This window comes from Corvus kubaryi, unplaced genomic scaffold (genome assembly GCF_017639235.1).
Source record: "Corvus kubaryi isolate FWS band 111438036 unplaced genomic scaffold, C.kubaryi_AGA036_p1.0 split1-131, whole genome shotgun sequence".
Lineage (NCBI taxonomy): Eukaryota > Metazoa > Chordata > Aves > Passeriformes > Corvidae > Corvus > Corvus kubaryi.
In genome coordinates this window covers 26,548,681-26,563,668 of record NW_024582073.1, presented here as the reverse complement: position 1 = coordinate 26,563,668, position 14,988 = coordinate 26,548,681, and the positions used below count along the sequence as shown (strand labels likewise).

General features: G+C 44.7%; 1 protein-coding gene across 5 annotated transcripts in view; it reads left to right on the top strand.

The window, feature by feature from the left end:
- The window catches only part of REEP1 (receptor accessory protein 1), a 64,053-nt gene that overhangs the window by 18,035 nt on the left and 31,030 nt on the right, over positions 1–14,988 (top strand). For 4 of the 5 annotated variants that reach the window (XM_042053120.1, XM_042053117.1, XM_042053116.1 and 1 more), the window contains exons 2-4: positions 9,110–9,182; positions 11,976–12,052; positions 13,901–14,021. In XM_042053120.1, the coding sequence (XP_041909054.1) occupies positions 9,110–9,182; positions 11,976–12,052; positions 13,901–14,021 (271 nt within the window). Of the gene's footprint in view, positions 1–7,741; positions 8,051–9,109; positions 9,183–11,975; positions 12,053–13,900; positions 14,022–14,988 lie in introns of those variants that run through there. The other variant, XM_042053115.1, reaches the window with a different exon arrangement.

Sequence of the window (14,988 nt, the reverse complement as noted above, 5' to 3'; positions counted from 1 at the left end):
CTTGGCTAGGGGAGAGATCTACAGGTTTCTGTCCTTCTCCAAGAGCTTGTGGAGAGCTCCAAGACCCAGTGGTACTCACAGCAGCCTTGGGACTGCTTGATTTGTTACAGTGGATTGAATCGTTGGTAATCTATGGAAAGTTAATGTTTTTCATTGCTTTAGCTGAATATTTGGGCCAAAGAGATCTTCTGGTTTAATTTTGAAATTACATTGAGCTGAAATACTCCTTGCATTTAGTTAAGCACTTCTAGTAATTTTCTGTCCCTGGGAAGCTGGAGTAACAATACTCTAAGGAGATTATGTTGCAATTGATTTGGATGTGTTATAGTTTCATTTAATTTTTTATTCCTGTTTTCTGTCCCATGAGTACACCACAAGAAGTCTAAAACTGCCTTTCGGTGAGGGGTAGATGAACAGGAGCTTTTGTGTTTCTCTCCACTTCCTCAGACAGTGGTAGCACTTATGGTTTGATGGTGGAAGTCTTCCATACCCTGAACTGAGTTTTCAGATAGTAGTAGGATTGTGCTCTCAATTAGGATTTCTGTACGTGGTTACACTTCCTAAAAGGTGATTCACATAGTATCAGTCAAAATAGTTCCAAAATAATGCTTCCAGCGTGATGTGGTTTTCTATGAAAATAATGCAGGGCTTGTCTGTTGATAAGCAATCCATATTTCATACCTTTTTTTAGCCTAGAAATTAGTTTGGTTAGGTTATAAGTTTTTCTGTTCCTTTTCATATCATGAGCCTACCGTAAATCTGTAGGCTAACTCACAATGCAGATTTTGGACCATCTGTCATCTCTGGAATATAATATCAGTGCTTCTAAAAAAGTCTTTTCCCACATAAACATCCCCCTCTCCAGAGTCAGGAAAAGCAGCCCTTCCCATCTAAAACATACCATTTAATTTTCAAATTGCCATTTATTTGGCTTGGAAAAAGCCAAAGCTCTCAAAGCCAGAACTATACGGTCAGTACTGGTTAAGGAAAACATCAGGGCAGTCAGACCCTGAGCCCTGCCTTTTTGGAGCAGTCAAGCTGGGTGAAGATCTGACCCGGTCACAGAACAGGAATGTTTTCTTCTCTAAAAGGCACAGATTTTATTGCCCTCAGTATCCCACTTTGATGAGTTATTTCTTCTTCCCCAAGAGAGTGATGAAGCCGTGGGCTGTGCCAGTGCTGGGAGTACTCTCGGTGTCGTGGGCTGTTTTCTGCTGCGGTGCTGCTGCGCTGGAGCACGCAGAGGGGAGCAGCAGTGGCAGCACAAATGCCTCTGCCGAGGCCCACTAAATATTATCTCTTGCAGGCAGCTGCTCAGAGCCCCTTGGGGTGTGCCAGGCACAGTGTTTGTGTTGACTGCAGCTTCTCACCGTGGGTCAGGGCCCCACACCAGCCCCACACACTCCCCACACAGCCCCCCTTTCAAACACTGTCTCGGTGACAACAAATTCCCCTCGCTCATCGGCGCTCTGGGCCCGGCAGCTCTGCTGAAGGCAGCGTGAAGTAGAACAGACCAGCTTAGTAAATCTCTACCTGCAATGAATTTGCTTCCTAAAATAGCTGCAGAGCTGTGGGGTATTTTTATAGCAGCTACATGGGCATTTTCTGTTCTGAAGGACTGGAATGAAGCTTTAAAGTGTTGGCTTGTGTGTAAATGGAATTCTGCTTGAGTTTGAAGAGAGTCTGGAACAGTAGCCCTGGGAAGGGTTAAGTACCTGCCTAATCTTGAATGGACTTTAAATATGATACTCAAGTTTGTCCATGTAAACGTAAACCTGTGAAGACCCTTCACTGCTGGTAGTTTTTCTAGGAATGTCAGGCTTTAGTAGGCATCACGTGCATTATCATAACAATCCCAATATTTGAAAAGGTCTCTCCATCAGTAATAGAGTTATTTTTGCACTTCTATCTTCTCCCTGAAAGAGGAACTGTGGAAAAGGGAACTTTAGACTAGTCTGAATGTAGGATCTCAAATGTGAGTAAACGTAATAGTTCACAGAATCACACAATCATTGAAGTTGGAAGATACTTTCAAGATCATCTCATCCAACTGTCAACCCAGCACAACCATAATCACCCCTAAACCATACCCCAAAGTGCCACATCCAGATGCCTCTTGAACACTTCCAGAGATGGTGACTCCACCACCTCCTTGAGCAACTTATTCCAGTGCCTAACCACTCTATAAGTGAATTTTTTTTTCTAATATCTAATCTGAACCTCTACTGGTGCCACTAAAGGCCATTTTCTCTCATCCTTTCATGGTAGGCACAGCCGAAGAGACCCACTCCACCTCACTACAACCTCCTGTCAGTTCTAAAGAGCAGTGAGGTCTCCCTGAGCCTCCTCTTCTCCAGACTGAACAATCTGAGTTCCCTGAGCTGTTCCTCATAGGACATGTCTTCTAAGCCCTTTACCAGCTTTGTTGCACTTCTCTGTACATGCTCCAGCACCTCAACATCCTTTTAGAAGGGACAGACTCAAAACTGAACACAGCACTTTAGATGCAGCCTCACCAGTGCCCAGCACAGGGAGACAATCACTTCCCTGGAATTGCTGGCCACGCTATTGCTGATACAGGCCAGGATTCCATTTGCCTTCTTGGCCACTCAGGCACATTGCTGGCTGTCAGCTAGCATTCCCATGTCCCTTTCTGCTGAGCAGCCTCTCAAACCACTCTGCCCCCAAATGCATGGGGTTGTTGTGACCCAAATGTAGTTGTGTGACAGCTCCAGGCTGGCCAAGGCCAATTCCTCCACCAATCCATGCTGCTGTGTCTCTTCACCTGTTTGTGCCTGGGCATCTTCCAGCTCCTGTGTGAGGAGTGCCCTGGCTGAGGAAAGCTAAATGGTCATGTCAACTGGAGAGGAATATGTGCTGCTTTGGGAAGATGAAGACTGTTTAAATTAGAAGCATCAAGGGCAGTCCTTGACTTGCTGTTTCTGCTGGAAGGCCAGTCGGGTGTCCCTGTGCCCTGCAGTTACGCCGGGAGGAGCGATTGGGTTTCGTCAGCCATTAGGTTACATTAACCAAGATGAGGTTTCACTTTGCTTCTGTAGTAACCTGGCTGAGAAGTCACAGGTGGATCTGGATGGAAAGCAGAGCATCTTTGTGTTAGGTACAGAGCTCTCCTGGGTCTGCCTTCTGCTTCCTTGGTGCTGTGGCTCTGCATGGTGCTTTGGAAGTGTGGATGCAAGGACATGGTCTCAGCAGATCAGAAGAGCTAAGCAGGTCCCCCACCAAGGAGATGCAGAGGAATGTTTCCTAAAGCAGAGGGATGTGCTGGGTGGCTGTGCAAGTGGTGCTTTACCTGCAAAGGCACTGCATGACTGGCTGAGTGACATGGGTGCATCTACATGTTTGTCCTTGGGCACTGAACCAACTCCACAAGGATGTCTGATTCAAGTTGCAAGTGGAGTTTGAAGTGAGTCTAGTTTGTCTTGGGAGTATCAGGACCCAGAGCTTTCCTTGGGGGATATTTTTGTCATGGGTATTCTCAGAGTGTATCAGGATGTCAGTCTGGCATGGTCAGGTATCCACATCTCTTGGGGCCCAAGGTGGGGATGGTGTCAGCTGTCACCCTGAGGCTGAACAGGGAAGTTCCTGACTTCCCTGGAGCCACTGTTCCACTGCACAGTGACCACAAGGAATTTGCAGGAGCCGCCTCCTAGGGAATATCAGCCCAGAACCTCCTCTGCACCTGGTGCTTCCTTCACCCCAGCCCCTTCTTGAATATCAGGCATTTGGCCTGTCCAGGGTTTTGCACTGCTTATTTTCACATCCCCAACTGCTGGATTTCAACTGGGAACCTTCAGTGCAAAGGCAGTGCCATTTATTTTTAATCTGTGGCACTGTGTGAACATTAATTAGGACTGATAATAAGGAACACAAACCTATTGGCAGCCTTCTTGGTGATATCATTGAGGAATGCTGGTGTGGTGACAGCTCAGCTGCTGCTCTGTGTGTAAGAAGCATGCACTAGCCAGTGAACATGTTGAGGAAATAGGAAATATCTCAGTGATTCCTAAATGTGTCCACCCCTGTGGCAGAAGTTGCCATCTTGGCTGCTGTGTGCTGATGAAGTGGGAACATTAGTTATTTATGGGCAAAACAAGGCTGTTCTATTTGTGTTGTGGTAGTACAATGTTTTAAGTGTTTGGGCAGCCCAAACACTGCTGGTGGCATGGTAACTAGAGGAGCAAGACTTGGATGGCTTGGGATATAGACAGCCCATGCTGGTGTATTTGTAACAGCGGGTTACCACCCAGAAAATATCCCTGTGGTTAAAAATGCTCAAGGGAGTGGATGTGCAGGCATTTCTGGAGGTAACCTGAGTCCTGGCAAGGACTCCTGAGAATCACTGAGAGCCTTTCCATTTATTTCAGTGGCTACTTCATGGAGTGTGAGAGTTAATTTTGTGGGTAAATGACTTTTCCATGAGGAAAGCAGCATCACCAAATCAGAACTCAAGATGTCGTGTGGGACCCTCCCAGGTCATGATAGCAGCTCTGAGGCTGTTGCCCAAGCTGTAGCCTAAATTCTGTCAGGAATACTGTCACATCTGGAATAGCCTGTGCTCTGTGATGGTCGGATCACTGCTCCAGTAGATCCGGAGAAGGAACAGAAGGATGTAATAGCCAAGTCTGACTGTCGCTGTCCTGGTAAGTGGAGACAGAAGGAGCTTTGGTGATGGTGCAGCTGCTCCCCTGGAATATGACAGGGTTTGCTCAAGAGGAGCCAACAGTTCAATTGCTTTACTCTTCCCCTGACAATCAGGAAACCCCACAATATGGGAAGCTTCATCCTTTCCTGTGTCAATTAATGGTAAACTTAAATAATGGAAACCAAACCCCAAATCCTGCATAATGTAATTATATAAATAAATGCAGTTTATCCATTGCACATAATACCTCCTGGAGATAGAGGGGGTTTCTTCCCTCCTTTTGCCTTTATTCTCTTTATTGAGTTGAGCATCCCCTTACACTGCATCAGGAGAAGGAGTGAATAACCTGTTATTTGTCTTGTTGCAAAAGACACAATTGCAGCCTTTACAGTCCCTCTTACGGATCTTTCCCACTGCAGTTCCACTTTCCTTGTCTTTCTCTTTCCCCTCCTGCCTTCGTGTGTCCCTTTTGACAAAGAATGACCAGAAGCACATGTAACAATCCAGACTGGGGATTGCTGCTGCTGAGGTGCCTAATAGGATTATGAGATTTTCACCATTAATCCTTATCCTATTCTTTAGGCAGACTAACCTTTTACTTAGATTTTTGCCTCCTATTGCACAATTATTTGACTCTTCAATGATTTCTTTACAGCTGCTGTTTTGTCCTTTTTCAAGGCGATTGTAATTGGTGTAGACCTCCATCATGGAGCAGTGTAAGAGCTGTAAGGCTTTGTAGTTATTTGTTCAGTGCTGCAAGAGAGATTTTCCTAACTCACTGATGGATGTCATCACTTCCTTGCCTCTCCCTATACCCTGAGACTGTGTGCTTGCTTTAGCCCAGACTACAGAGCATTTCTGTAGCTTTAAATGTAGTAATTACTCTACATCAAGCTCTGGGAGGTTTGATGATCAGGATATCTGCTTCTGCACAGAAGGTAAAAAGGCCAAGGCTTTCCTGGGTACACGGATCTTTCAAAGGAGCTTTGAAAGATGGAAATGGGTGGGGAGTGGGTTGACACTGCTTTCCTAAGGAAATGAGACTTAAGTAGTCAGTTTTTCCACTGCTGCAAAACTTTTGGATCTGAAAGTGGTTGTGGCCAAATAGATGGGTCGAAGAGGTCTCAAATATAAATTTTCAACATTATTCCTAAGAATTAGCTGCTGGATAGGAGATTGCCTCATAGCACTGTCTGCTAGGAGGTAAAAGCTGCAGTGCTGACTCCACAGGTAGGTCATTAATTTGGCTGGCCAGCACCAGGCAGACAGACAGTGCCCGTAACACAGAGGGAGTCACAGTGCATCCGAGTCCCAGGTCAGCTGGCAGCTGTGGGAGGGAACTGAGGGGCAGTCCTGTGATTTTGGGGATGTGTGAAGAAAGCTGAAGGTCCTATAGTCTGGTTCAGAGAACACCAGAAGTGTTGCAGAAGAAGAATATAGAGATGAGGAGGACTGGGGAATGATACAGTTGGAATTGGTGTGACTTGGGCTGCTGCCTCTCAAACTGGCAGCTGTCAGGATGACTGCCAGGGAACAGCTTGTTGTGGAGGTGATGGACTGATGTGCAATGGAGGAGCAAGGAGCACAGGAGCTCCAGGATGTGGGAGAATACATACAGGGAACAGCAGAGGAAGAGGGTGGTGGCACTGCAATCATTAAAGGAGAGAAGGGACCAAGGTGGGATGTGATGAAAGAGCAAACAGCAGTAGTTAGGAACAACGTTTTTCAGGCATGGAAAGCAAAGATAAGTTACATCAGCTTGTTAGACTGGGAGTGGAGGTGATGGGGACAGGGGAGAGAGGTTTAAACACTGGTGCATCTGAGTGGGGTAGAGACCACACAGAGGAGGTGGAAAGGAGACTTGGACAAGGAAAGACTTTATGGCTTAGGCAGAGGGACAAAGGATCAGCCTCGGGTTTGTGTATAGCGTGCAGAAGGAGTGATTTGGCAACAGTCTGAGCATGGGGATGAAGGAAGGCAGGAATCAACAATAACTTTAATTACACAGGAAACTTGGATGAGGGGGAAGTGAGAATTATTGTCTTCAGCAGGGTAGAGGAACTGAGGGAAGAGGTAGAGGATTGATGTGTGTGTTTGAATTAAATCAATTGTACTCAGCCCTGATCTAGAGCCAAGTGAAGTCAGTAACTTCAAGAGACTTTTTGGAACATCCCTATATGCAAGTATTTATCATAAAAACCCTGAATATGCTTTACAGAAATGCCCAAACATCTTTTGTCTTCTATTTGTAGAGTTTGCCCAGAAGTTAAATGACCCCAAGCCACTTAATAAACCACAGCAGCGACAAGACTGGCTTCCAACGTTCCTTAAAACAGTTTTCAGTCTGGTAAACCACAGCAGTAATAAATGTCCATATATGCACACAACACACTGCAAGGCAAATCAGTGAAACTCTCAATCTCCAGTTTAGGGAGATCACATCACCTTATTAACTGTCCCTTGCTCTGCGCATGCAAAATTACTGCAATTTCCTTCCCTCCCAGGACTTTTTTTCCAAGTATTTATTGTCTGCAACTAATTATTTTCTAGTGTTCCTATAAACCATTTGCTGCCTCAGGATCCAGTGACTTTCTGTTACCAGCACAAACTGAGGAAATGAATATCAATCATTCAGTGATTATTTGCAGGAAATAAAAGCGTGAGATAGCAGCCAGCCCAGGCCAAGAAGGAAGAACAGCATTGCAGTGCTTTTTATAAGGAGAGTCAAAAATATTATTCATGTGCTCAGCTGTTATTTTCTGAATATTGTAGCTTTCTTCCTTTTTGTGAACTCTACCTTCTCTGGATTAGGTCCTGCTACCACTGAACTCAGAATATTTGTTATTAGCCTCAGTGAGAACAGGATCAAGCCATTGTCTGTGTGTTTGTCCTTGCCTTAACCCATGTTGTTATTTGGTGGGATACTGCAAGGAACAAAAATGCTTTTGGTTTCCCAGAATCTTTCTGAGTGTTTGTATCTGATCCTTGCAGATAGCACAAGCCCCTCTGGGTGAAATATGTTTGGAGCTGATGGTTTCCAGCAAAGCTTTTTGAAGCCACTGTGAAGCCTCTGTAAAATGTTGAATCTCCTCACTCAGTAGCTGCTTTTCTGAAGTCTGCATTGTGCTTCAAGTTCTGCTAAGCCATGCTACAGTGAGCATGATGAATAGCAGGCAAATTGCCTTCAGTCACTGCTTTGGAAATCAAGATGTGTGCTGGCTCACCCCATTCTTCCATAAATACCTTCATGAGCTCCGGGAAGTACGATGGTGCACCATATCCCAGAGTGTTAATTTTTAATGTCTTATGCACGTAATGGACTTCACTGTAATTACGAGTCCCATGATACACAGTCACTGCTGGCAGGATGGAAAAAGATGACTGCAGGTCCGTGTCGCTCCACAATTAGGGATTGAAACATTGATCATTTTCATTCCCAGGAGCAGAGGAAACAGTTGTACGAATTTAAAGCGAAAGCTTCAACAGAAAGATGGGTAGTTGCAAGCCAATAAACATTGCCCTGCTATCTATTAAATTTAGACTTTGCAGCATCATCCTCCTGCATTGAATTAAACTGACTGAAACCTGGGCAGGGCAAAGTGGTTTTGACAAGCCTATGCTTACGTCCAGAATAATCCAAGTGAATAAGCATGTAGGCAGTGATGCAGAGAAAACCCAGGATAAAAAATTCTCCACGTTTTTTTCTTGGTAGTGCTATTTTTAACTTACGGATCCTTGTTTCTTCCTTACATGAAATCTTGAAGCTGACAGCATCCCTTTCAGACTTGAAAATGAAAGGAAGCTGTCTGAAAGAACAGCAGAGCTGGGATTTTTAGGCCTGATCATGTTGGCATATCTGGGTGGGCAGATGCCTCCTCCTTTCCTGAGCCCAAATTGACTTTACTGAACAGTGCAGGGTTCTTTCCTATACCAGGTTTAATGTAGGATGAGGCATCCAAACCCTTGCACGAGTATAACTTGGATCCTGCTTCATCATCTGTCAGCTTTTCAGAGCAGTGAATAGAGGTGGAAGGGATTTTCGATAAATAATTCTCTCTCTGAAAGCCATACTCCCGTATTCCTGGTGTCACAGTAGATTGTTTCAAAATCAGATTTTTCATTTCCTTTTGAAAGTGTGGTGGTGGCCTTTTTTGTTTGGTTTGGTTATTTTGTTTTGTGTGTAACTCATACGGTACAGCTTTGGAAAAGGTTGCAAAAGGAAAATCAGCCTGAATCTCTGCTCTTCATTCAAGTCACTGGCAATAGCTGCTCTGAATTCAGTGATGCAAAATCACTCCTGTACTGCACTTAATGTACTCAAGCTTAAATCAAATCCTAACATTTTTTACCAGGGCAAAACCCACATTTAAAACACAGGAAAAAAAAATCTTTCCATGTGAGAGGAAATCAATTTAATCCGTTTATTATTTGTTTGTTTTTTCCCAGGCTTATATTTGGCACACTTTACCCTGCATATTATTCTTACAAAGCCGTGAAATCAAAGGACATCAAAGAATATGTGAGTAATGAGGTTTGTGGCTGTGCTGGGGGGTTGTTTTCTAAGATTGCTCCTCACCACATTGTAAAGGTGTTGCCTGTGTTCTGGGAAAGCTCATAAAGCAGTGCAAGGGGCAGACTGGCCTGAAGGTGGGCTGGTTGATTGCTGGGCACAAATGAGACTTGGGTTTTTGCTTCTGGCTCCTGTGCAGAGCTGATGTGCTCCTTGACAAATGTGTGCTGTTCCTCTGGTGGTGAGATATACAGCCGACTTAAAAGGCATTTGGCATCCTGAGCTTTGTGTGCTCTCCTTTGTTTCTGAAGAGCAGCATAAATCAAAGCCTTTTCAAAAAGCCTTGAAGCTTTAGCTGCTCATTCAAAACAAGGATAAGAGGAGGCAACTCCAAGTAGATATGACTGAATCCTCAGACAGAAACATCCTTCCTTGCAGAGCGACCTATTTACAGGCAGGTCTGGAGCTGGGTGTGCTCTCTTTTTTCTTTTTGCTGAAAAATCTTCCCTGGGCCCTGGTTTCTAAAGGCATATGGGACAATCAGCGAAAGTGAAATATGGGAGAATCAAAAGCACTTGGATGCTGTTGGGGTCCTGTAGGATTTGTAGTGCCCTTCACAATCTGAACTCTGTTAACTTCATTGAACCCAGCTCAGCCTCCAGATCTTGACTCTTCAATCCTCTCAAGATCCCAGGGATAACAAGCCCATTTTCTCATCTGGATAACAGCATAGATGTCTATCCCATTAAATCTTTAGTGCAAGCTCAATCTGGGACTCATTGTGGCTGCTAAGAGTTTTGTTTATAATTTTCCTCCTTCAGAAGGTGGTTTTGGGTATTTTGAGAATCATAAGTGTTACAGATCATAGCAGATACTTAAGGCAAAATGTCTCTGCAGCCCTTGCACAGCTGTGCCTCTCAGAGCCTGTACATGCTTTGCTTGAAAACGCTGAAGACATGCACAAGCATCTCCAAGCAGGGTCTGCCATTGATACTTAACGTTTCCATAGTCCCTTTCTGGAAGGTATTTTGTTGAAGGGTCCAATTCCTGTTGGAAATTTAATTGTAAAAGAGGAACTCACATCAGACACTTGTGGTTGTGACGCAAATGTGAGAGCAGCTGATCTAAGACCTGGTCTGCCTTTACAATTGATTTCAGTTTAATGCAGCAGTTGTGGCAATGTATCCATTAAGGCCTGATTAAAAAAAAAAAAAAAAAAAAAGAAGTAATAATTTACACTGACACAGGAGGAACCTTCATTTATTAGTCAAAACTTATATCACTCTAATTTTATTCTGCTTGGTAATAGTAATTTTGATAGATGTTTTAGGCTGATCCAAGCCCATCCACATGAGGTCTTGGTTTGGGTTTAAAAGTTTTGCTGGCAGTAAGGTCTAACTGAGAGAGCCATGCTGGCACTGAGGCTCTGAGGAATCAGTTATGTAAAAAGTCTGGCAGAAACTGCCCTGGGAAGATGATGCTCTCAGGCATTTGGCAGTGCCATTATTGTTGTAACACTAAATATAAATATACACATAAATATAAATCCCAGGAGGGCAGTTATGTAGCAGAGGGACAGGTGCTTAGGGGATAATTCCAGTACCTACAGGGAGATGGAGACTACCAGTACTGTTCCCACTGTATTGGGGAGAAGATGGGGATATAATTTCCAAGCTGGTGAGATCCAGATTTGTTGATGCCTCCATCTTCCATTCCCCAGAGCAGCACCTGGTGTAGGTGTCCCTCTTGTACTGTCTTCCCTCCAACCTCTCCTTAGTCTATTGCAATTATACCAGCCTTAGCTAACATGGTCCAATTCTCTAATTCATGGATTTTCATGGATTTTACTTCCTTAAGCTTTCTAACATTCCAGCAAAGCTGCTTGGGGATCTCCATTTTCAGATACACCTAATTAAACAACAGTTGTCAGTTAAATTAACAACCTTTGTCTGACCATCTTTTTCCATCCTAAGAAGAACCAATACTACGTACATCAGAACAGTTGAACTGTGCTTTGAAATGCCATTTAGTGCTCAGTGACAGGAATTCCCAAATTCCTGAATTACTTGAGGTGCTACAGTTTATCTGACCAAGTCACCATCCCCAAAGACTCTGTTGCTGTGGTTCCAAAAGAAACCATCCATCCATGGCAGTGGAGTTTCTGTAGCTGAACAGAGACAGCACAGCACATGCTCTCACTACCAGTGTGAGGTAAAACACTCCTCCCTAAGCCCCAGGCAAGGGATTTAAGTTATTGCCCTTGTCCTTGTCACTGCACTGGGTGTGGGTTCGAGCAGGCACAGCCACTCCAGGGGTGCCCCCTGATTCAGTACATTGTGGCGAGTTGATTGTGCTCCTGAACCCTGCATTATGGGGTGGGCTGTTACCTCTTCACCTTTTCCTGGCTATAGATGTTATGTAAGTAATTACATTTTGTCTTAACTGGAGTTTGGCCAACAAATTATATTAACATTTGCTCTTAACATGAGCCAAGTGAGATTTTTAATGCCCTGTCATAGGGCTGCCATGCTCTACTGGCCAGTGGAGTTTCTGTAAGGACAGAGTCAGGCTGCTCTTCTTTTCCTGAGACCAGTCCTAAAGGCCACAGTCACCTTCCCAAGGGCTGTGTAAATCTGACACGTGTTATGTGCTGAAGTGGGGCAAACTGGCACCTTCAAGTCCACAGTAATTGCTAAATACACAGCAGGGAGGGTGAGGGGGGTAAGAATTTTTTTTCCTGTGAGAGTTACTCTGTGCACTTGTGCCTGTAAGAGATAGTTTGAGACTGTTTTTGCTTACCAGGTCAAATGGATGATGTACTGGATCATATTCGCGCTCTTCACGACAGCAGAGACATTCACGGATATCTTTCTTTGCTGGTAAGCACCAGAGGGGAGAGGCTCTTTGGCATGAGATGAAAAGAAAATGGAAATGTTTACAAGGGGAAAAAAGGCACACAAAAGTGCACTGACTCCTGTACAGGGGTTCAGCAGCTTCGGGTGCATAGAGGGTTTTTGTCTGCAGGAGACATGCTTCCTTTCTCAGTGCTGTCACAAGAAAAACAAGAAAGAAGTGGAAGGGCTCAGTGGTATCTCATTAGTGGGAAATCATTACTGGAGTCTCAGGCCCTGCCTGTCATAGAGGCACAGCTGACTGCCCAGCTGGATGCTTGCAGAGGTCATCACATAAATAACAGTTGATTTAGCTACAGGCAGAGCTCTAGATGTGCCTGGCTGTATCCTACAGTAAATACAGAGACTGTGGATCAGGTACAAACAGCCCTGCGGCACAAGACTTTGTAGGTTGTTGTGTGGGTGGTTGCATCTGAGCTGTTTTGTCAGACCCATTCTTGGTTAGGCTGGTCTGATGGAGGACAGTGACAGCTCACACTGATGTGGCTCTCTGGTGCCAGTGGAAGGATTCCTGGTGGCCTCTATCAGGACGAGAGCACATAAATGCCCAGTTATCAGATTCAGTTCCTTTTGGATGCTCAGGTTTGGAAGTGTTTGTTGCTTGGTTGCTCTTTATAATAAAGCCTTTCTACCAGAAACCAGTGAGATCAGTAGACTTTAGGATGAAAATTTAACTGTAGTGCATAGCCCTTACTTACAGCCTGTTCCTGCATAGCATGGCATGCCTTGAGTGAGTCCTCCAGACAAAGGAGATCAGGAGAACTTGGCAACATGTCAGATCTATTGAAAAGGAGATAAAAGACATTATTGTCTATCTAATTTTCATGCAGATCTACCTCCCTTGTGTTCATCTGGAGCTTTGTTTTTAGAGGATGAGTTATGTGGTTCTGTCAGGAGGAATGGCAGAGGGCTTATCCAGCCTGTGAAATCGAGTGTGCTGTAGAGATCCTCATTGAGGTGGGAGATCAGCCTGGCACATTCATGCTCAGAGTAGAGCATTGCAGAGGCTGCTTGGGTCAGACCTGGGTGCTGGCTGGCCCGGCTGGCTTGTGGCAGTGCTGTGTGGCACAGCAGGAGCCTGTCTGAGTCCAGCTGGGCTGGTCCACAGCCACCACAGGTCTCTGCACTGCTCTTGCTTGCCCCTTCCTACAAAGGGTAGCAATTGTTCATCACACTGCTGGCAGCAACATGCCTGCCCACAGGAAGATGCTGCTGGCTGGCCAGTCTTGGGCTCTGGGCTTTGCCCTCCAGAAAAGTCTGGATAATTTAATCTCAGGATGTCCCTGGCTGCTTGTTACAGCTAAAGCATGTCCTGTTGTTAATGTCCTCCATATTTTGCAGCCCTATCTGAAAGTCAGTGCAGATCTGCACCTTTATGATGCTTGGACAACAAAGGTTCTTGTATTTCAGTTTCAGTCATGTAAGTGTTATCTTAAAAGCTGAAAGGCAGAGAGATAGGAAGTGCATAAATATATCAATGAAATGTTGGTTTGCTGGTTTGTTCTTTGCTCTCTGACAGTGACGGGGATACTGTGAAGGCAGCACCTGTGATCTTTGCATTTAGAAAGCTCCTTTTATCACACAGCAGAATCTCTTCCAGACCATTAAATAATGGTCCTGATAACCAAGTAAAGATTCGCCCACATGCCTCATTGAGATGTGTTCAAAACTGAGTCAATATGCTTTAATCTTTAGATTCCTTGGTAAGCAAAAGTTGCCTTGAGCTAGGCTGGCAAATCCCTACCTGCGCTGAGCATCTCTAATTAAGGGCAGTGGTTAAACTGGGAGTAGACAGTAACCCTCTTTTTCTTCTAGGTTTCCATTCTACTATGAACTCAAAATAGCTTTTGTAGCTTGGCTTCTGTCTCCATACACAAAAGGCTCCAGCCTCTTGTACAGGAAATTTGTCCATCCAACACTGTCTTCAAAAGAAAAGGTAATCACAGGTGCCTGGGTCCTCTCTGGGTGGAACAGAACTATGGTGTGTTTATTCCAGTCCCTGTATCATTCATTTTCATGGAAGGATTGGGAGTTGCTGATTCTCTTCCTCTATCATTTGATCCCCTCCTTTTGGTTGGTGTTTTTGTTCTTTGTGGTTGTTGTGTTTTTAAATACTGGCATCTGTTCAGTGCACTCACACTTATTAACTCATCTTTGTGCAGTGGAGAAGTTGGGAGGGAGGGGGATAAAAATACCTCCTGAGCTGCTTTATATGTACTGGCTGATTATAGCTAGAGTGTTCTGTTGTGGCTGGATATAACAAATAGAGAAACTTGGTCTGGCAGCCAGGACTCCTCAACTTTGTTCCCAGCTCCGCCTAAAACATTGTACAGCAATGAGACAAACAGCCCAGGCAGTCTAAAATGGGCTTAGCAAGCACATGCCTGGCTGTGTAGTGTGGTGAAAAAAGGCAGGTAGCATATTGAGGTCCTGGGTTAAAGAATGTCTTGCTCAAATTAAGGATGCTAATTTTGGGAGAGGGACGTTACAGCTTGGATCATTTGCCTGCCTAGGAGACTCCTGTGGCTGTGAATGGGATGCTGTCAGGCAGATCCATTTGGCTCATGTGAATTAATGGGCCAAGAACAGCTATTGGTCATATATCCACATGCAAACTGCTGAGTGAAAAACTGTTTTCTGCATTGGCAACTTGAAAATGAAAGCTCTCTGTTTAGCCACAGGCAATGCAGGGAACAGTTGGAGAAGGAGAGTGGGGATCAATCCCCTGTCTTTGCTTCCCTTTGCTTGTGCTTCTCCCAAGTAGGGCTCATGCATTTTGAGTTGCCACCTCTTGCCTGTGGGGAATAGGGAGAGCAGCCAGCAACTCCTCACAACCTCCAGTCCCTACTAATGCAGCACATCCACCAGCTGAGTACTAGGATCACTGCCATCATTATCATCCA